This window comes from Anoplopoma fimbria, chromosome 3 (genome assembly GCF_027596085.1).
Source record: "Anoplopoma fimbria isolate UVic2021 breed Golden Eagle Sablefish chromosome 3, Afim_UVic_2022, whole genome shotgun sequence".
In the NCBI taxonomy this organism is placed as follows: Eukaryota; Metazoa; Chordata; class Actinopteri; order Perciformes; family Anoplopomatidae; genus Anoplopoma; species Anoplopoma fimbria.
The window spans coordinates 26,651,592-26,672,654 of record NC_072451.1 but is presented as its reverse complement, the minus strand read 5'-3'; the positions used below and the strand labels follow the sequence as shown (position 1 = coordinate 26,672,654).

Sequence of the window (21,063 nt, the reverse complement as noted above, 5' to 3'; positions counted from 1 at the left end):
AAAGTCTATTGTCATAAAACTGCAGATCTTACCTGATTGATCTGGGTTTACTTGATGTTGGGTCTATGCCCAGTGTGAGCTGCTCCTGTTTTAAATATGTATAATTTAAGCAGGTAATCCACAGAAAATGTATCTGCAACAATCTTGAGAATTAATTTAAATCATGATTCCAGAAATTCCCTTTTAAATCATAATATTTGCTTGTTCCTCATGACAACAGAAAACCTTTGGGCCTTGGACTTTTGGTCGACCAAAACAAGTAGTTTGATTATGTTAACTCTGGCTTTTTCTTATTGTGGGCGGCATCTTTTTAATATTTATAAACCAAACTAATATTTAATTCATCAAAATAATTATCAACAGTTTCAGAACCTAACAGAATGTTATATCTGTTAGTGTAATATGTGTATTACATATGTGCTAGACTATTGATTAAAGCCTTAAATTAAGATATTCCCAAACACAACATTTCTTTACCTTTGGATGTGCTGGATTACATCACTCCACATGTAGTTTTTAATTTCATCACAAATTCATCACTTCTATAAATCCTCCTCTGGAGGTGATTGTCCTTTTTACCCTGCTGCTTCTTCAATTAACACATTAGAAGTAGATCTTAACCGACACTTTGACTGCTCACTCAAAACAAAAATCACACCATCTTAACAACTTTACCATCACTTCCCCATCTCTAATACCCTAATCACAATCCCCTGGCTTAAACTAACCCCCAATACATAAATCAACTTGTAATGATAACAATGAGATTGATTTACAGCGCTGGTTAAGTAAAGAGCAGTCAACATATAAGTTGGCGGAGTGACCCTCAGGATGTCAGCATCATTACAAGTGACGCAGAAGCTGCAGCAGCATCAGCAGCAGCATCAGCAGCAGCAGCAGCATCACTTTGAGAGCAGCTGCTACCTGAGCTCCAAGTCGTCTGTTAAACAGCAGTCGTTCTCCACATACAAGACCTCCAGCCGTCGGTAAGAGGATGGGAGTGACACAGGCCAAAGATCCAAAATACTGATGAGATGGTTGATATTTGAAAACTACAAAAATAGAAATGGGGTTCGCTTAAAGCAACCTGTCGCTTCCATAACTTTGGAAGGGTTGAACGCATTTCAGCAGATGTCTTTCAAATATTCAATCTGTATTTTGGCATCTGGTGTGAAGAGTGTTCAGCAGCAGCAGAGGAAAGAAAAAGTATGCAGCTCAAAGAGTGTTTTTATGTAGAACAGATGCTGACTCTATGCTTGTCTTCATCTGCTCATATAGTTGATGTTCATCTTTTATTGCTGGAAGGGTTTTTTATTTTTGTAAAAACACACATTCTTGTCCTTGAAGCTTTTGCAGATTTTAAAGTATTTTTGGCCAAGGATCAAGCCAACTACAACGTCTTTATATGCATCCAAGCTCTGTTAATTGTTTTTCTACAAAGTTTAAAGCAAGTCATTTCAATGCAATGGCCTAATAATTGAATATTCAATTACATAATTAGAACATTTTATTGTTCCAGTATTTCACCAGGTCAAAATTTGTGACCCGTGAGTTTTGTTTTTCAAAAATTGCATCAATTCAAGTTTTAGGCAATAAAGTTTTAAATAAGTCAAACGTCAAAGTGGTAAGTCAAGGCTGAAGAGTCTAGTCTAGTCCAAGTCTCAAATTGGTAACTAATAAACTCTACATAGCAATAGTATTGTGCTTATATTCGACAGAAAGAGCACATTACGTTTATTTGCTTTAATCTTAGACTAGTCTGACGCTAATTAGCATCTCCTACTATGAGCATATTAAAATACAGTAATTCAAATCCCAGTGAATGCACAGAGACAATTGCAATAAAAAAAACAGAGCAGGAATAATTAGTCGGTAAATTGAAATTTGATCAACAACGTTAACCAGCAACTATTTTTCATGATGAATTGATCATAAGCACTGCTGATTATATAAATATATATAAATATTTGGCTTGGAGATAATAAGGAATTTGAAGACGTCATCATAGTAAATGCACCACACATTTTCACTGCTTTATGATATTTTAGAGACCAAATAGTTTGATCGGTTAATTGAAGAAGTAGTGGTCAGATTAATAAATAATATAAATATTTTTTTATAGAGAGATACACATTTAGATTTCTTTACCCTTTCTAGCCTTCATTTTATGCCACTGGTCGGCTGCAGGATAAAACGTGCAAAACCAAGGAAATAAAAGTAATTTCAACTTTCTAATGAGGCTTGATTAAATTAAAGTTTAGTATAAGTGGCACCCTCTATCAAAGACAGCAACCTAGATTAATTTGTATGTGGTGTCAACATGTAATATTGTCAGAGTCTCTTTGTCCTTCAAGCTGCAGAGCTCAGTGTACATGTTGGAACCATGAGAGCTTTCTGAACAGGGGTCAGGGAAGGAATGTCAGCTGTAGTGAGAGGCTGCCAGATATATTCATGGGCAGCGGAGCTATTTTTGTAGGCAGGACATGAGACGTTGCAATTAGGCCAAGTGTAAAGACACTGTATGGAAGTCATGAAAATGTAAACGGTCATACTCTGTCTTCCACGGACATTTAATAGCTAATAACTCTTGGAAGACTTAGTCTTAATCTTTGGCCAGTATCCACATTTACTAGTCAATTTGACTAGTCAGTGTTATCCCCTCTAAATATGTCTAACTAGTTCACTTTGTTTCTGTTAGAAAGTTTCCAGGTGGTAATTGTATTATTTAAATCTTAAGATTGACACCTGCTTTAGCTCTTCAGACTTCTTTATCAGCAGTAAAAACTTTTTATACCTTTTGACTTTCTTACCTTTGAACACATCTGGTGAGTCAGCAGCATATGAATAACTTTCTGACACTGCAGAGATCCTTTGTGAGACTCCCTCCATCTGTCTGTCTCGGCTGTACGTTCAGCACCTTCCAATCGACTTGATCCGGCCTCGGCAGTATGGAATAGAGTTTATCAAAGCCACTTTATGCCGCTACTCCTCTAAGCCCAATGGATAGACTAGGGCAGACATGGTAGAGATTATGAATGAAAGCAGAGATTTGATATAAACCTCTCCGCCCTGCTGCGTATCCACCAGTTCCGTCTCCTCTTATAAACCTGGCTGACAATAGAGAGGCCTGAGAGGCTGATGGGTAAATGAGTCAGAGTGTAACACGGGTCAGCTTTCTTCGAGGGTGAACAGAAATACATCTTCCATTTCTGAGTAACTTCTGATCCTGTCTTTATATAATCAGCACACTTCAGTACTAAAGTTTTATAAATGCAGAGAGGAAGAATGTCAATGTTGACTATTTTTGTCATGTTTAGATTTCACTGCAGCTTTGAATTCTTTCCGTCAGGTGTCTTTACCTCATCTTTTGTCATTATGAGCAAACATGGGGCATTCTGTTGAAGTTACATTTAAATTACTTGGTACTAGTTTAGTTAACTACATACATGTGTGTAATGTTTTTTATTCTCCTTATTCAATGTAGCCAAAGGTTCATCTTTGATTAATTAGAACTAAATCATCTAAATAGATAGTAATCATTCATTCCTATAGGAATTTAGTTTGTAACACTTATCTGCTTAGACTGCAAGAGTTTAAATAATAATTAAAGTTAGCTACAGAAAAGTTTATTCAATCAAAGAATAACACTGGCAACATTCTGCCAAAAATATATCAGTCCCTGTGTACGGCCCCTCAGCCCCAAGCATATTATGTGCTACTACTGACGACATAAATCTTTGAAAATGAGTAACAACAATTGTTTATTTCCTTAAACAGCTGGGTATTGCAGTTTGTAGCAAATGTTAATTAAACAAGAACAAAGAGTGTATTTGTTGGGGACTGTTTTCAACTGCAGATGAATACATGTTTGTATAATAGCAGCAGAACTGTGTATTTAAGATTCAAAATAAACCACAGTGCCCATGTTCATGGCAATTATGAAACATGTCACCCAGTGGACAACAATGGATGTCTATGGTGCAGAGGTACAAGTTATATCAGACTTTGGCGATACAATACAGACAGTAGGATTAAGTTATTGATGGCAATCTTAGGATTTATTAATAATAAGAAAAACACAGAATATTACTAGCCTTATCCTTTAAGATACAATGTGGCTTTAATGTAGAAAATAGTACACCATCAACCATTTGGAAATACTTTATGATGCATGTTGGTGTTTGTAGTTCAAGTGACTGTTGTCTCTCACATCTAAGCCTGAAGACCACTGTGAAGACAGAGAAGGGGCAGGAGGTGGTTAAACTCAGCCCGCTACCCAAGAGAGCCAAACGCACCTACCTGGCGATGGACTCAGACAAGGAAGTTATCGGCTATGTCATTCCCGTATTTAGAGCCAGGTAAGTGAGGACGCTGCAAAACACAACTGATCTGATGTCCTTAAATGCAATGTAATCAATACCACTGGTGCTAAACATTGATGATGTACATTTTAATTGGAGTTAAGGACACTAAATTAAGATAATTTCCTGTCTCACTGCAAATCTGAACTGCTCTCACATGGTGGTTTTGTTGTGCACCAGTCATGCTGCTGTTCGCAGTCTGATGGAGGCCCAGGATGAGGAGGTGACGGAGGAGGGCATCAACTATGTGGCCATGAGGAACCTGTTTGTCAGGGAGGCCAAGGAGGCTGCGACTGTGGACGTTAAAGTGGAGAAGAGAACCAGGACAACGCACATCAGGGAATCTGCCGGACGTTTGGAATTTAACAAGACGGTAAATCCTTCTCATTTCTTTGTGAATTGGCAACAACAAGGTTTTTGTCGCATGAAGCCTACAATCTGGCTTCACTCTCTCGTTATAGATGGATGAGTGGTCAACGTTCCGTAAGAAGATGAACCCAGACAGTCTGACACACCCTCCAGAGTTCATCGTCAAGCCCCGTGGACAGACTGTGTGGGAGGGCAGCACTGTTAAGCTGCACTGCACTGTGGCTGGATGGCCTAAACCCAGGATGGCCTGGTAAGATACGCTCCAAGTTCACTGGCCCCCACCTTCTCAGAGTCACAAGAAAAAGAGGCTGAAGAAAGGCGATCAGTCATGTGTGCGTGTGTCATCGAGAAGTTTCCATCCAAAGCTCTCGTCATCGGCCTAATTTATTTTCCACCGCAGCAACATGAAAACACACTGATCCTCTGCAATTACTCAAGCTGAAAACAACGGTAAAAATAAACCAGCTGTCTTTCTTCTGTCTTCAAGGTACAAAAACAATGTGCTCATTGACGCCAAGGCCCACCCCGAGAAGTACACAGTCGAGAACAATTACAACATGCACTCCCTGGAGATCAAGAAGTAGGTAATCATTAAGCTCAAATGGCACGGCGTCAGTTAGAATTAATGAGATGTGCCCAAAAATGCACATTTCTGCAGGGTGATAAATGCAAATAAGGTGGCAGTAATTCAACATGTCTTTCAATGTTTTTATTTTCAGCTGTGATTTCATCGACACTGCTCAGTATCACGCCTCTGCCCTCAATGTGAAAGGGGAAGCTTCCTCTGTGGCTACTATCGTTGTCAAAAGTAGGTAACCGTTTTCTCTCTTCTGTTGTCTCAGCAGCTGCTCCCGTCTCCTCCGGTTAGAGGTCAAAGTTTAAAGTAGAGGTTTAGAGTTACACCACTGTAAACATGGTCTTACACTTGTGTCTGGTCACGATCTGGTTTTAGTTTTTTGCCTTTTGTTTATTGTTTTATTTGACTGGAGGGAACTACTAAATCTTATGGCCAAATGAAAAATGTGCCCACAGTGTATCGTATTTTATGTATGTCAAATGTGTCTTGTTACTAATACAAGATTAATGAACCATATATTTCTTTGCAGGGTTCCAGGAGGGGGAGGTAGCAGGCCCACTTGATCCCAAACCACGTGAGTCCACAAATCAACATTTTTATACAAAACAATGGAAAAATGTGAAATGTCAACAGGCATTGCTCATAGTTACAAACTGCAGTCCCCCAAAGCCTCAGTGCTTTAGCGTCTTTTTGGAAACGTCTGTAAAATGTTAGCAACTAGCAGCTGAACACAGTTTATCATTTAAAGCTATAGAGGGAGATATTTTTTACTAAGGAGTTGGTGGAGACCAAACCGGGCTAAAAGGTGAGTGGATGTTGGACTCTCATTCATCAGTTGGACGAAAACACAGCTTCAAATGCATGATTATGTGCTGGATGTTTGAAAAAAACATATTTATCATGATGAAATAATACGTCAATGTTGTGTTCCAAAGAGTAAATGAATGCAGGTTCAATGTTTTAATTGTAGTGTTTTGAATATATATATGTTTTTGCCTGCAGATGGTTTCTGCGCTGAGCATGGTGTCACCTTTGAAACAACCATCATTGACAAATTCGAAGTGGCCTTTGGCAGTGAAGGCGAGACATTGAGTCTGGGTTGCACCGTCATCGTTTATCCCACTGTGAAGAAATACCAGCCTGATGTTGTGTGGTACAGAAACTGTAAGTAGAGGAAGAAAATCGAAACAGCATTTTCCATGTTTTTATTAATCCACTCTACGTATCCAGTCACACGTCTTTTGTGTTTGACCTCTCCCACCAGCTGTCCCCCTGAAGCCCTCTAAATGGGTGCACAGCCACTGGTCCGGTGAACGAGCCACCCTCACACTTGTCCACCTCAACAAGGAAGACGAGGGCATGTACACCCTGCGTGTCAACACCAAATCTGGCTTTGATACCTACTCTGCTTATGTGTTTGTCAGAGGTAAGGTGCCTGATAGATATTTTAAACTGAAGCTTTTGATTTCACTGCGAAAAGAGAGACTCTTGAAATAGAGGTTTTTGGTTTTTAATTACATGAAAATTGAACTAACCTATAAAGCCACTTACCCTCAAGTCTGCACTGAACAGCGTTATGTGCAAAGTCAAGCAATGTAATACAGATACACACAGACCTGATAGGGAACCATTTCATTCTGCTGTGTCTTTAAGTGACGCTACTCTCTTTCTCTCTGAAGTGTCTTCTATATCTGTCTATATATGTCAGAAAGGTCACCACAGAGAGTGTGATCTCAAATGATAATCAGGAGGTTTATGCACAACAGGGAATATTCAGAATCCCTTTTAATGTTACCAAGACATGAACTAATCTTTCATAGTGCTGCAACACAGGCTGTACTGTAAAGGCGTAAGTAGGTCAGAAAATGGAAACCGAGTATGTAATGGAGATCAGCCCGATTTAGAAGCAGCACTACTCACAAGTGTGTGTCTTTGTGTGTGTCTGACTTTTTGGATATGTGTGTGTCCTGCTGTACCAGATGCCGATGTGGAGGTGGAGGGGGTTCCCGTGGCTCCTCTGGATGTGCGCTGTCATGATGCCAACAAGGACTACGTGGTGGTGACCTGGAAGCAGCCAGCGGTGGAGGGCAGCAGCTCCATCCTGGGATACTACATCGACAGGTCGGACAGCTTTCTTTTTATTATGGAACTTGAATGGCAGATAAATTATTATTTAGTTTCTTCTGATTACTTTGGCCATGATACACTCCTACATGTAGATACTTCTGTTAGATAATCCTGTAGGCGAATGGCACTTCTCCAAATTCCTCCTATATTTGCACCAAACTGCCATCTCCACGGATACTAAATACACCCACATGCATTCCTACCTGTCTATTCCAGCTGTCAATCAGTCACTGTGTTGCTTGTGGTGTTCATTAATCTAACTTATATGTGTTTTTCTGTGCAGGTGTGAGGTGGGCACTCACCACTGGGCTCAGTGTAACGACGCCCCAGTGAAGTACGCACGCTTCCCCGTCACAGGACTGATGGAGGGCCGTTCTTACGTCTTCAGGGTGCGGGCCATGAACAAGTCGGGAGTCAGCCGTTCATCCCGTGTCTCCGAGGCCGTGGTTGCCATGGATCCCTCCGACAGAGCCCGCCTCAGAGGTGAGAGACACACACCAGAGTCCAGCCGACACACTGCAACAAACAACAATATAATATATATATATTTTGTTTTTCCCAACAGCCGGCCCCTCAGCTCCCTGGACCGGGATTATCAAGTTCACAGAGGAGGATCCCACTGGTACGACAGTTATTTCAACGATAGAAGGAAATAAACAGTGTCGTAATGTTAGATATTTTCATTTCCAGATGTGTCAGCAGTCAAAAGTGACATTTTGTACTGACTAATAAGTTTGGGCATCGAACCCCAATACCTTCTCCGTAGTGTCTGAAATGTCTCGGTAGTATCACATAAGAACTGAAGTATCAAAAGCTCTGATTTAGAGCTGATCTTGTTCACTGATTCTTTAAATAGGATTATCTAAACTAAATCAAATATTATTCAGGCAAAGTTATTATATGGCTGCGTGTGAGAGAAAATTGAACACTGGTTATTTGAAAAGTTTGGCATATATTTGTAATAGGTTTTGTAGAAAAACATTATAATATTCCTTAATAATGTACTGAAAATAATATTGTTTTGGTATCAGTATTGACTTTTTTAGAGTGATAACCAGCCCGAGTGACTTGATCCAACTTTAAGTACAGTCACGTGTTTGAAGCGACTTCCTCTTGACTCCTCAGTGGGAATCGTCCCCGGAGAACCTTCTGATGTTGTGGTTACTGAGGCCACCAAGAGCTACGTGGTGCTCGCCTGGAAGCCTCCAGTCCAGAGGGGTCATGAAGGAGTCATGTATTACATTGAGAAGGTGAGTAGAAAAAGGCAGACTTATGCAGCCAGTGACGAGTAGTTACCGCATGCAGGCACACATTGCTTCCTTTTAATAAATAGCTAAAATAGCTCAGGGATCACTGCTTTACCCTTTGATGCATCAGTAATTCAGTTATTTTGTCTGTGTTAATGGATATGGCTTTAAGTTTGGCCAGGGTGTGAGTTTTTTTATTTTAATTTTAATTTTATTTGGGAAGTTCATCCTCAGCTCCTATAATAAGTCCATAATAAAGAAATGTCCCCATTGAAACCAATTAAAACTAAAATATTTGATCTCACAGCCAACACAGTATAAAATCATGCAATTAAATACATCATGCTTTCAATGTAGAGCCCTGGCTGCTTGTGTTTGACCCTATGGGAGCAAATATATGATATTTTCCTGGTTTCCACTTGGTTCATTGCTGCTGTATTATGGAGCACTGCAGTGTTTGATGCAGTGCATCGAATTCAATGTTGTTGCTAATCATTGACATATCCCACACAGAGAAAAAATATCCCAATAGCATTGATTATACAGATAATAATTCCATTTTCAGTTGATTTTTATATATTATAACAGTCGCGTTATGTAAACAAACTGGAATTTAAAGGGTAAGAGTCTGAAGACTAATCGATATGTTAATGTTATGATTAGGACTGTAGTTGTTAAATTGATTTAACTCAGTGAAAGTGGAAAATAATATTAATATATAGTTTTATGGAAGTTTTTTGACAGACATCTTTCTCTACGGACATTCAAAGAGAGTGTAAAGAAGTGCCTATGGCCTCTTCTGGGTGATTGCTTGATTATATTACTACTGATATGTGATGACTGTTTTGTGGAAGTACCCTCTTACCTTTTCTTTGTTTACTGTACAGTGTTATCTGCTGCTTTACTGACATGTTACTGGCTGTCTGTCTACCACAGTGTATCTCAGGGACAGACACCTGGCAGAGGGTGAACACTGGCATGCCGGTCAAGTCTCCCCGCTTTGCCCTGTTCGACCTGGCGGAGGGTAAATCCTACAGCTTCCGCGTCCGCTGCTGCAACTCTGCCGGTGTGGGCGAGACGTCTGTATCCACAGGAGAGATCACGGTCGGAGATAAACTGGGTGAGCTGGAAAGACCTGCATCTGTATTATGAGCAGGTGTTTTGCCCCCTTTAATTAGTCTTCCATTCATTCTTTTTTTCCATCTTTTCTTACAAACCTCTTTCTTAACAGACCTGCCCTCAGCTCCGGGCAATCCAGTGACCTGCAGGAACACCAACACCTCAGTGGTGGTCTTCTGGGGGGCCTGTAAGGAAGTTAAACACCTGGTTGGCTACTACATCGAATATAGCGTGGTGGGCACCGATGAGTGGAAGCCCTGCAACAACAAACCTGTCAAGCAGACCAGGTAGGTACAGTTAAAGAAAATTCTGGGTTCATGTATTCAGTGCTTAAAAAGACGAGTTGAATTCCAAAGTACACTCCTACAATTTACTCATGGTTGCAGTAAAGCAGAAGTTTATTTAAACATGTATTGTTGCTGCTCAAGTGGTTGAAATACATGATGGGTTGTGTTGGTGTTCAAATTTGATAACTGCTAACTGGAGGTGCAAAGATGAAATACTGGTTAATAATAATAACAACGATAGTAATTTGATTCTTTGATTCTACGTCCATCACCCAAATGTTTAGCTTGTTAACACAGACAAAAATGTCCCAATAATGTTTGATCCCACAGTTGTTACAGCGTAAAATCTAACATTCAATTATATCAGTCCCTCTGGCTACAAAAAAATAACAATGGATCAAAATCAATGTTGTTGCTAAGTATTGAAATATCCAAGACTGAAAGCAATCCCCCTAGGATTTAGTATATTGAAGATAATCCAAAACAAACTGACATTCAAAGTTTTGAAAATGAATGAATATTTGCTCGGGATGTTCATAAATTAAGTTGGTTGGAAGATTTAACGATTTAAAAGTTGAAAAGAATATTAATTTGTGATTTTATGGATTTTTTATTTTTACACAGATATTTATTGTCCACTAAGGACATTAGAGACACGTTTTTTTTTAAAGTAAGACACTAAGGGTTAGCTCCTATTAGTTCTTGTGTGAAAATAATATGACTGTCATCACTTTTGTCTGGACCCCTTTCAGGTTTGTGTGCCACGGCCTGACTACCGGGTCAAACTGCGTGTTCAGGGTCAAAGCAGTCAACGCTGCCGGGTACAGCCACAGCTCCTCTAATTCTGATGCCGTGGTTGTGCAGGCTGCCATCTGTGAGTGTCCTCTCAACTCATCTCCATTATTCACTTTGCCTGTAGCAGCCAAGCTATACCGTCTCCGTCTGCTCCTTCCTCACGGCTATTTTTAAACATTTATTTATCTAGGGAATGATCGCTGAGAATGCTCATATTTACTTCAACACATTCACACACACACACACACACACACACACACACACACACACACACACACACACACACACACACACACACACACACACACACACACACGACCTGCAGCCCTCTGCTGAGACCCTCTTAACTCATCTTTGTTCATGAAATAACTTCCATCACTTGTTTTCATTTCCCTCTTATTCTCAGTTACTTTACATATATTATCTAAGATTCTCTTCTGATCGATTATCTTCCCAAATATCGTCTCTACTTCCTGTTTATCTACAGTGTAATGAATGCAGGTGGCACATGTTTCTATGTGACTGCTGGTTGATATTTTTGCATGAGCCTGCCTCACAAACTCATCACTAACACTGGATTTTGTCAGTTTGCTGTTTCCCATTCCTTCATTTATAAGTTACAAAGTTAAATAACAACGTAGATAATGCTTTTGCTTTATGCAGGTATTGATTTCTGTATAGATTTGTTTTTGCTTGAGTTCTGTTTTGCTTTTTGCCAAGGTGAAGGCTAAAGCATTGTGTTCTTAAAGAGCATGAACCTAATGAGAGGCTCGTCTGGCTTTCGGAGAGTTTCGTAGCGTGAAAGTTATCCTGCTTCTGGCCTCGAGTGTAAGTACTTTATCCGTTACAATGACCCTAAAAGATTGTGTTGCTTGTGTCCAAAGCATGTAGCATGTTCAAGTGTACACTAATGAGAACTAAGATCTATGCAATATTTGGAGATTGCCAGGCCATATAATAGAATTTTTAATTAAAGGGAAAACAAAACAAATAGGGTCCGAATAGCTGAAAATGATCTTCCTTAACACACTGCATCATTTTTTTCTTTCAATAAATAAAAACTTTAATTGCAGCCATCCCTGGAAAGCCCACCGGTGTGACCCTGCTGGAGGCTGTAAAGGACTACATGATGCTGGCCTGGACCGAGCCTGCTAGCACTGGAGGAGCTGATATCAGGGGATACTTTGTGGACTACAGGACTGTGAGGGGAGACGTTGTTGGAAAATGGCATGAAATGAACCACAAGGCTTTGACTACTACCTCCTTTAAAGTAAGTAATTTCAATTTTGGGCTTTTCAATGAATACAGGAAACGCAATGTGATCATTCACTGCATTTTGTCAAGCTTGCAGGCAGTTTGAATGTTTTTATGTTATAAAGCCCAAATTAGTTTATCTACTTGGTGATTAATTTACATTTGCCAGCCCAAAACAGGACTTTAATCCTTTCTCATGATCTGCATTTTGTGTCTTTTAGGCTGAGAACCTGAAGGAGAACGTCTTCTACCAGTTCCAGGTCCGCGCTATGAACATGGCAGGTGTGAGTAAAGGCTCTCTGCCTACTTCAGCTCTGGAGTGCAAGGAATGGACCATTACTGTGGCAGGTATGAGGGACAAAATGCTCACCAAACCTTCGGGTCTGTAGATATGAAAAGAAGGAAACAATTAGATGATTATTCGACGAGCAGATTGAAAGAAAATTAATTGGCAACTATTGATGATCAATTTATCTTTTAATATTTTTTTAAGTACGAATGCCATTTCTGTTTCTAGCTTTTCAATTGTTAAAATGTAATTGTTAACATTTTCTTATGTTGCTAAAATTACTGAAAATAATAGTTAGTTGCAGTGATACAAGATCAACATAGACTGGGCCAAAATAATGATGAAACATTTTAAAAAAGGATTTTGTGCAATGGAACAATGCATAATATTCTTTAGTAAAAGAATTTAACCTGTGATCCATTCCGATAAACATATTTAGAATTATAGAAATAGAGTAGAAAATAATTGCACCTACACTTTAAATGTTTGTCTTAAAGTACAAATGGATTTATTTTCCTTTCTTGAAAAGCTCACTGTATTGAAAGTCTTTGTCAAATATATTTTCTTCACAGCTTGTTTGAGACAACTTAAAAATAATGTTTTATAATGTTTTGAAACATTATCTCTACTTATGCTCCAAGGTCCTCCTCTTGGTCTCCATGTGCTGGAGGTCCGGGACACCTCGGCCGTGGTCCTTTGGGAGCCACCCACATTTGATGGCCGCACCCCTGTCAACGGCTACTACTTGGACGTGAAGGAGGCTTCTGCCGGAGAGAAAGGCTGGAAGGCTGCTCACGAAAAGGTCAACAAGAGGAAATACATGAAGGTGAGAATGATGAATAGATAGGCCGAGGTGTTTTATTGGATCTTCCTGAAATGTAGTTATTTACCATTTGAACAACACGCATGCATCTCCACGTGAAATATCCATGTTAACTAATGAGCACAGCGTTCTTTTAACTATCCATCCCCTCGACTCCTCTCGTGCTGATTCAGGTGACGGGGCTGAAGTCGGGTACATCCTACGCCTTCCGTGTGCGTGCTCAAAATCTTGCTGGGGTTGGAAAGCCCTCAGCAGCCTTGGGTCCAATCCTGGCCCAGACTAGCCCTGGTGAGTGTGATTGTTATGTAACTCACACATTCAGTCGCATAGCGTTCCTACGCAGGCTTGGAAAAGTAGGGAAAATGTCTATTTCTCAATACTAATAGATGAATTAACTTTATGCACAGCTTTAAGTTTACTGTATGTCTTATATTTTATTATTTGCTCCTTTAATGACTGTAATTGTGAGTTTAAGAGGCTGAAATCTGTCACCCCAGTGATGCACACACACTGTAACCATTTGCTCTCCTTTCCTTCAGGCACCAACGAGATTTATGTGGACGTTGATGATGACGGTGTGATCTCTATGATCTTTGAGTGCTCTGAGATGAAGGAGGGCTCTGAGTTTGTTTGGTCCAAGAATTACCAGACTATTACAGACACCTCTCGCCTGACTATTACCACTGAAAATGGCAGGTCAGTATCATTTATGTGCCTCATTTCTCAAGATCACACAGGGACGTAATTGAATCTCTCTCGCTTATGTCCGAGGCTTGTGTGCAAAGGCCATGTTTTCCTCATACCTTGTCGTCCCCTCATGTCCTCATCACCAGGTCCAGAGCTATCTTCAACAGTCCCTCCCTGGAGGATCTGGGCATCTTCTCCTGTGTGGTCACTAACACTGACGGCTTCTCCTCCAGCTACACTCTCACTGAGGAGGGTGAGTCAGCCCACACTGTTGGCATCTCTGCTCCTGTGCACTTGAAACTCGATGCGCTTGTTATTTGTTTGGGTGACGATAGTGCTAAAGGTGTGAGGAGGGCTTGAAGGACTGTCTCTGTTATCCTGTTTCAACAGCTGCACCAAATTGACCTCTGGTACACTCCGTTGTATATGTGTGTTTGTCTGGAAAGTTGGCTCGAATGATTCAGCGAGTGTCTGTCAAAGTTGTTGTCACAGCCAAGGTTGTAAATGGTATTGAGTATTTTTGTCGGCATTAATAATAGTGCTTCTCTAAAATACTGGCTGGCTAGAAGTGGAGGAGTTGATGCTGAAGGGTTTTGACATTCTCACATGTTGTTGCTGCTGTTGTTGTTTCACTTGACAGGTCTCATGCGTCTTCTGGACATCAGCCACGAACACAAGTTCCCTGGTGAATATCCCACCATGTCACATAAACTGATGATACCACATCTTATTTTATCACTTATCAAGACGTTAGAGTTTATTTATCAAGTGCAGGTACAGTTTTAAGATATAGTTAAGGAATTAGAATAACCATCAATATGCTCCAGAAACAAAGGTTTCACCCAGAAATTGTATTTTCCTAGCCACTGTTACTTACATGACTCAAAAATGTGTTTTTATCAGTTATTCCCTTCAAGAATGAAATGGCCATGGAGCTGCTCGAGAAGGGTCGCGTGCGTTTCTGGACCCAGTTGGAGAAATTCACCTCGGCCTGCCAAGTGGAGTATGTCTTTAATGATGTCCTTGTTACCGAGGGAAAGGTAGGAACCATGACCTGCTTTCATGTCGTCCTGTGAGTCCACTCCTAGTCTTCCACAAACTGATCCATCTGGGTCTCTCCATACGTTTCTGCCTTCCAGAAATACACAATGAACTTCGACAAGTCCACCGGCATCATTGAAATGTTCATGGACTCTCTGGAGATCAGCGATGAGGGAACGTTCACCTTTAACCTGGTTGATGGCAAGGCGAAGGGCACAACCAGTCTGGTGCTCATTGGAGATGGTAAGTCCTCAAATGCTGTTTTTACTTCCATGATGATGTTAACAGATTTTCTATTATATCAGTTTTTAATTGTGGATATGGAATAGACACCCCAACCATCAGATTGAAGGCTAGAAATTCAAAGCCGTCCTCTACTGGGTGTGGTGCATGTGCTGCAGTTAAAGTATGTGTCCATTGAGGGGCAGCAGAAGACCGCCTTTCCTTACTTTCATGTCTTTAAGCTGATTTTCTGATGCACTTCTTGCTATGCAGAGTTCAGGGAGCTTCAAAAGAAATCTGAGTTTGAGAGGGCAGAATGGGTCAGGAAACAAGGTAAGGGATCTTACTTTACTTTACACAAGTTAAACACTAATCTCACAAGTATATTTCCTAATCATTTTTCATTAACTATCCATAGGTCCTCACTTTGTCGAGTACCTTGGGTTCACTGTTACTCAAGAATGTAACGTGCTGTTGAAATGCAAGGTAGGAAAAGTGATTGTAAATCATTTTTTTAAAGAAGCATGACAAATGGATGCATTTTAGGCGACATAACTTAATCCCATCTCCCTTCTTTCCCTCCACAGATAGGAAATATCAGACCAGAGACTGAGATCACCTGGTTTAAGGACAACATTGAGATTGCAGAGGATGATGAGGACGCTCAGAAAATCGAGAGAAATGACGGCGATCTGACCTTTAATATTGGAAAGGTCAGCCCGTTAGACAGAGGCCGTACATTGTGAGGAGTCGTGAGCTTTATGAGTAAAGAGCTAAAAGCGTTGCTTGTGATGCAGCAGTGCTTCCAATATAATAGTAGACCTAGACTGGATGCTACGCTGCCAACCAACCCTCTCTGACACACAGAATCATAAATGATGAAACACTTTTAAAAATATTCACGTTCCAGAGTCCCGCTGGAGTGCTGCTGGAGTCAACACGTCAGCATGTTGTCCGATGGAGTTAGAGTAGACGCATTGTGTACAACTGACTCTATTTTGGAGCTTGTACCTTTAAGTCTTACTCTGTACATATTGATATTATAGATCATGTTTTTCAACATTTATGCCCTTATAGTGAAAATACACTATATGGTTTATCTGTGTGATTCATTCATATACACTTCATCTCTAACACTCTATTCAATTTAACTCCTCTGGCCAATTTACTCAAACATTTATGTTATATATCAGTCAGTTTCAGGGCCAATGCAGTTATATTGATGTTTCAAGGTACCTGTACATTGAAACTATATAATCATCACTCATAAAGAGAGGGTTGGTGTCATTGCATGAGCTCAGGAGAGGTGTCCTGTCCATCGCCAGTCCTGTCAATCGCACTTGCATTAAATGGCTGTTTGTCTAATTCACAGTGGGTTATTAAGCAGGAGAAACCGAAAGTCAAAGGAGGAAAAAAGCCAACTGCAGTGGACGTCCCCCTACCGCCAAGACCCAAAGTCTGGACATAATCTTTGCTGCCATAAGTTCTATAATCTCTCTGTGTGTCCTCCATGTCTCCTTTTTACATGTTTCCCCTATTAACGCCTGCAGCATCCCGGGCCGGAGAAAAGCTTGTCTTTTCTTGCCTAGTTGGTCTCTGTCTGGCTGTTTCACTGTCTATTATCTGTGTCCAAGAATTACACTCAATTCCCCTCTGTTTGATTTAGAAGGGAATTCAAGGCTGCCTCAAGGATACTTAAATTGCTTTTACTTCAAACTCTAGATCTCCAAGGCGGATGCAGGTATTTACCAGGTCATCCTGAGGGATGACAGAGGCAAAGATAAGAGCATCTTCGATCTGACGGACGCAGGTAAAGTATGAATTTGGTGAGTGGAAAAGTGGTGCTGTCAGTCTTGCAACAGAAAAGCTGATTAATTGCTGTTTGCATCCTTTTTTTGAATCCCCAGGATACCAAGCTGTAATGAACGAGCTGTTCAGGGTTATTGGTGAGTCATTAAACTTCACACTTCAAGCAGCAATGAAGCACCGCACACTAGAAAAACACCAGCAGAATGTGCACATTTACAGTATTCTTCCACTGCATGAACTAGTTAAAGCAAGACTGAAACATTTGACGATATAACATATATACATATTTAAATAATGTTGAATTATATACCATGAGTCCATATGGTTTCCATAGCATGAAGATAAACCGCTGCCTTTTATTCTTTTCCCTCCAGCCACCTCCTCCTCTGATATCAAGGTCGTCAGTACTGAACATGGCATCATCCTCTACTCCAACGTCACATATTACAATGAGGAACTGCGTGTTGGTTGGCTCCACAAGTATGTAAAAACAACCTCATTCAAAAACATATTTGACATCTTTTTTTATATTCTGTCTGGCAAACACATGTGCACAAGTCACGAAAAACACAGGCAACAACAAATATGAACACAACCATTTTAAAGTGTGTACCTTAACGAAAATGTTATTAAACTTTGATCTTGAATTATATAAAATAAATCAAATATGCCTGTATTTACATGTGAAATCATTTTACCAGTGGTACAGAATAGTTCATTTAATAATACGGGACAACACACATTAACACGATGTCAATCAATTAACATAAAAGAAGACCTATACAATTCAGACAGAACAACATCAAAGCACATAAACTGTAAAGAAAACCTAGTAAAGTCAATGAAAAACACATAGAAGCACAAACAATAGTGAGAACTTTACAACAGTCTAAACATCACAAAACTAAAAGGATTTATTGTCAAGAGCAAGTACTAAGGAAGTATGAAGCACACATTATATGACAAAATATATCAAATATCATGTTGACATAGTTGTTTCTTCAAGTCCAAGTCTCAAGTTGGTAGTGTTTTCCAGCCATGTGATGCTCGGAAAGAAAAGGTTTTTTTGTGCAAGACCTTCAAATGTGTAAAATCTCAATAGGCTTTAGGGTGATTTTATTGTCTGTGACCAATGAGTAAAGTAATTGAGGTAGAATCATTGCATTCATAAACTTTTATTTTCCACTTCCATTGCCAGTTCTTTTCTGGTGACTCATATCGAACAGTAAGAAATTGTTTAAATTGGACTATTTTGACTATAATTATCAGTCTCAGCGCATAATCTTCTCACACACTATATAGAAACAATCCACAGATGGGGACACAATCTCACCAACTGCTAGTAATGCTAGGTCACATGTATCAAATCTCTAATTTTGGTATAAAACAAGGATGACTGTGCAGACTTTAAGAGTCCACTGCGATTGCTGCTCTCCTGTCTTGAATCTTGCATTTCAGTGTACTTGATACTTTCAGTAAACAGACCAACTTTTAATTGATCTCTACGTTACCTATTTCTCCATTAGAGATGCTAAGATTGCCGTCTCAGAGAGAGTTAAGTCTGGAGTCACAGGAGAGCAGCTTTGGCTGAAAATCAATGAGCCCACTGAGAAGGACAAAGGCAAATACGCCATGGACATCTTCGATGGCAAGGACGGAGTAAAGAGAGTCTTTGATCTGTCTGGCAAGGGTGAGTGAAACGTTTAGAGTCAAACAAGGAAGATGTGCTCAAAAAGTCCCATATACTTTGGCTATTTTGTTTGTAACTATTAATAATGATGTGTTGATTTACTTCTGGTGCAGCATGGGAAGAGGCATTTGAAGAATTCCAAAGGCTCAAGTAAGTAAATAAACTGATCTGACTCAATCCCTCTGTTCAGTTTGAAGAGGATGTTTTGCACAAATAAATACTAACAGTCATCACAAAAATAGACTCGATCTCAAAATACATTTCCTTTAATTGTATGGCTTTTAGTATCTGCCCTGTGACATCATTTTAAGATGCTTCTGACAATGTACGTCTCCTTCCTTCCTTCCTTCCTTCCTTCCTTTCACAGGGCAGCAGCAATCGCAGAGAGAAGTAAGTGGTTATTAATTTCTGTGGTTCCTCCCATGAGACATGATGTAACATTTATTTGGAAGTAGAAGCTATTTCAGTTTCACTATCATTTTAAACTTGGGTTCAGTGGAATTAAATATGCATGAGTGCATTGGTTGTCATATTATTAAGATTTCATTCATAGAAAATAGTTTTCCAGGACATTTATTGCTATATTTTTGCAATGTGGGATTGAGGAAAGGACATTTCCAGCCAAAACTTATTTAAAATATCAACAATGCATAGAATAGAGTTAGAATATTGTATTTTATGAAGGATAGTTCACTTACCAGTTCAGTCAGTTTCTGTTAATATTATGCTGTAAACAAGCAAATGCTCCACGGGTTGACTGACTGACTGATGGTTGACATTTGCTTCTTGGCTCACAGATCGCGCTCGTGTTATTGGAGGTTTGCCAGATGTGGTTGCGATCCAAGAGGGCAAGGTAAATAAATGTCATATTCAGTGTGTTAATACACTCTTTGTCTCACCTTCCACTTTCTTTTTCATTATCTCTTTCCTCTGAACTCCGTGGATTCCTGATATGTATGACACACACATTAAACCCCACCTTGCAATCCTCTTATTCCCTTTAGTCCCTGAACCTGACTGGCAATGTCTGGGGCGAACCCGTACCTGAGGTGAGCTGGACGAAGAACGACAGGGAGCTGGTGTCTGACGAGCGCTACACACTCAAGTTCGAGCACGGCAAGTTTGCCAGCATCACAATCGCCGCCGTCACCACGGCTGACTCTGGCAAATACGCCCTCCTGGTCAAGAACAAGTACGGCAAAGAGGCTGGCGAGTTCACCGTCAGCGTCTACAACCCAGAGGAGGAGGAGAAGGAGGAGAAGAAAGGCTAAAAAAAATAAAGGAGAATGCAGTGTGATGAAATAAAGCAGAAAAAGATGAACGACTGGGCCATCTCCAAAGCATTTTACCCCGGCACATGCTGGTGTAGTGAACAGTTTAAATAAATGATTACTACAACTGCTTCCTCCTGCGTCTTTCATGTGCTGGGCTAAAGAGCTTTGGGCATTGCTTGTGGCTGAAGAAAACAATGAATGTGATACGGAGAAGTTAATAGTGTGCTTAGTAGTTACTTGTCAAGCAGTAAATGTTGAATCATTAATCTTTTGTTTTAGCAATGAAGGCCAGCAAAACAAAACACAGTTTTATTAAACTAGAACAGTGTTATGTTTGGAAACTTTGACCTCTGAAACAAGGTCAAGTTATGCAATGTAAAAAAAATAAAATGGAAAAAATGACGCCATGAACTTCCTCCCAGCTATTTGCTTTGTAATGTGAGAGATTGGAAAAAACATATCAGTGGATATGTGACATGCTCCACTGATTACATACGTTGAGCCCTACGTTGTCTATTTAAACAGGTACTATGTTTAAATAGTACTTTGTGCATGTGTGTTATTTGTCGGTGATTTACTGTTTGCAAGCGTCCATGATGAGAACAGTTTGTAGGAAGAGGTGGAGCAGGTAAAACCCTGATGTTGAGCAAAAGAGTGCAACAACAAACACACACACATTACATTACATTACATTACAGTACATTACAGTCATTTAGCAGACGCTTTTATCCAAAGCGACTTACAGGAAGTGTATTCAACATAGGTATTCACACCATTTAAGGTCTTTCAAAAAGGAACTTGCGAGCGTCAGACGGTGTCAGAGAAATGTGTTGAAAGAGGGGGGGATGTACAATATAAAGAAAACCTACAGATAAACTGCGCTGTGTGTCTAACTAACATTAAACATAAGACTGTGTTTTCTTCAGGGTGCATGTTGGTGTAAATGCTTTAGAGAGGTTTCACTTTGTCTTTAAATCATTTGTCATATTAAAAGTTAATTTATTGATTAAAAAGAATGCCTTCATTAGAGTTAAATAATTACATTTCCATTAAGCTTAAGAGTCTGGTGGGGGGGCTTAATGAAGGCCTGTT

At 39.9% G+C, this 21,063-nt stretch overlaps 1 protein-coding gene across 1 annotated transcript; it reads left to right on the top strand.

The window, feature by feature from the left end:
• The first annotated feature begins 831 nt into the window (after positions 1-831).
• Positions 832-20,257, top strand: myom1a (myomesin 1a (skelemin)). Its single transcript, XM_054596146.1, has 37 exons — positions 832-986; positions 4,218-4,358; positions 4,542-4,734; positions 4,823-4,980; positions 5,218-5,310; positions 5,450-5,538; positions 5,837-5,881; positions 6,310-6,471; positions 6,572-6,733; positions 7,287-7,428; positions 7,718-7,917; positions 8,000-8,056; positions 8,560-8,684; positions 9,618-9,801; positions 9,913-10,087; positions 10,840-10,961; positions 11,956-12,152; positions 12,358-12,484; positions 13,067-13,251; positions 13,422-13,536; positions 13,788-13,944; positions 14,082-14,188; positions 14,576-14,620; positions 14,839-14,975; positions 15,075-15,219; positions 15,472-15,531; positions 15,617-15,684; positions 15,786-15,911; positions 16,571-16,654; positions 16,921-17,008; positions 17,106-17,144; positions 17,382-17,487; positions 18,534-18,697; positions 18,811-18,847; positions 19,065-19,087; positions 19,495-19,550; positions 19,702-20,257. The coding sequence occupies exons 1-37, from the start codon at positions 832-834 to the stop codon at positions 19,966-19,968; spliced, it is 4,536 nt and encodes a 1,511-aa protein (XP_054452121.1). The 3' UTR covers positions 19,969-20,257.
• The last annotated feature ends 806 nt before the right edge of the window (positions 20,258-21,063 follow it).

Coding starts and splice junctions, on each gene's coding strand:
- myom1a (XM_054596146.1), top strand. CDS start 832: ATGTCAGCATCATTACAAGTGACGCAGAAGCTGCAGCAGCATCAGCAG. Junction 6,734..7,286: donor TGCTTATGTGTTTGTCAGAG/GTAAGGTGCCTG, acceptor CTGCTGTACCAG/ATGCCGATGTGGAGGTGGAG. Junction 19,551..19,701: donor TTGCGATCCAAGAGGGCAAG/GTAAATAAATGT, acceptor TATTCCCTTTAG/TCCCTGAACCTGACTGGCAA.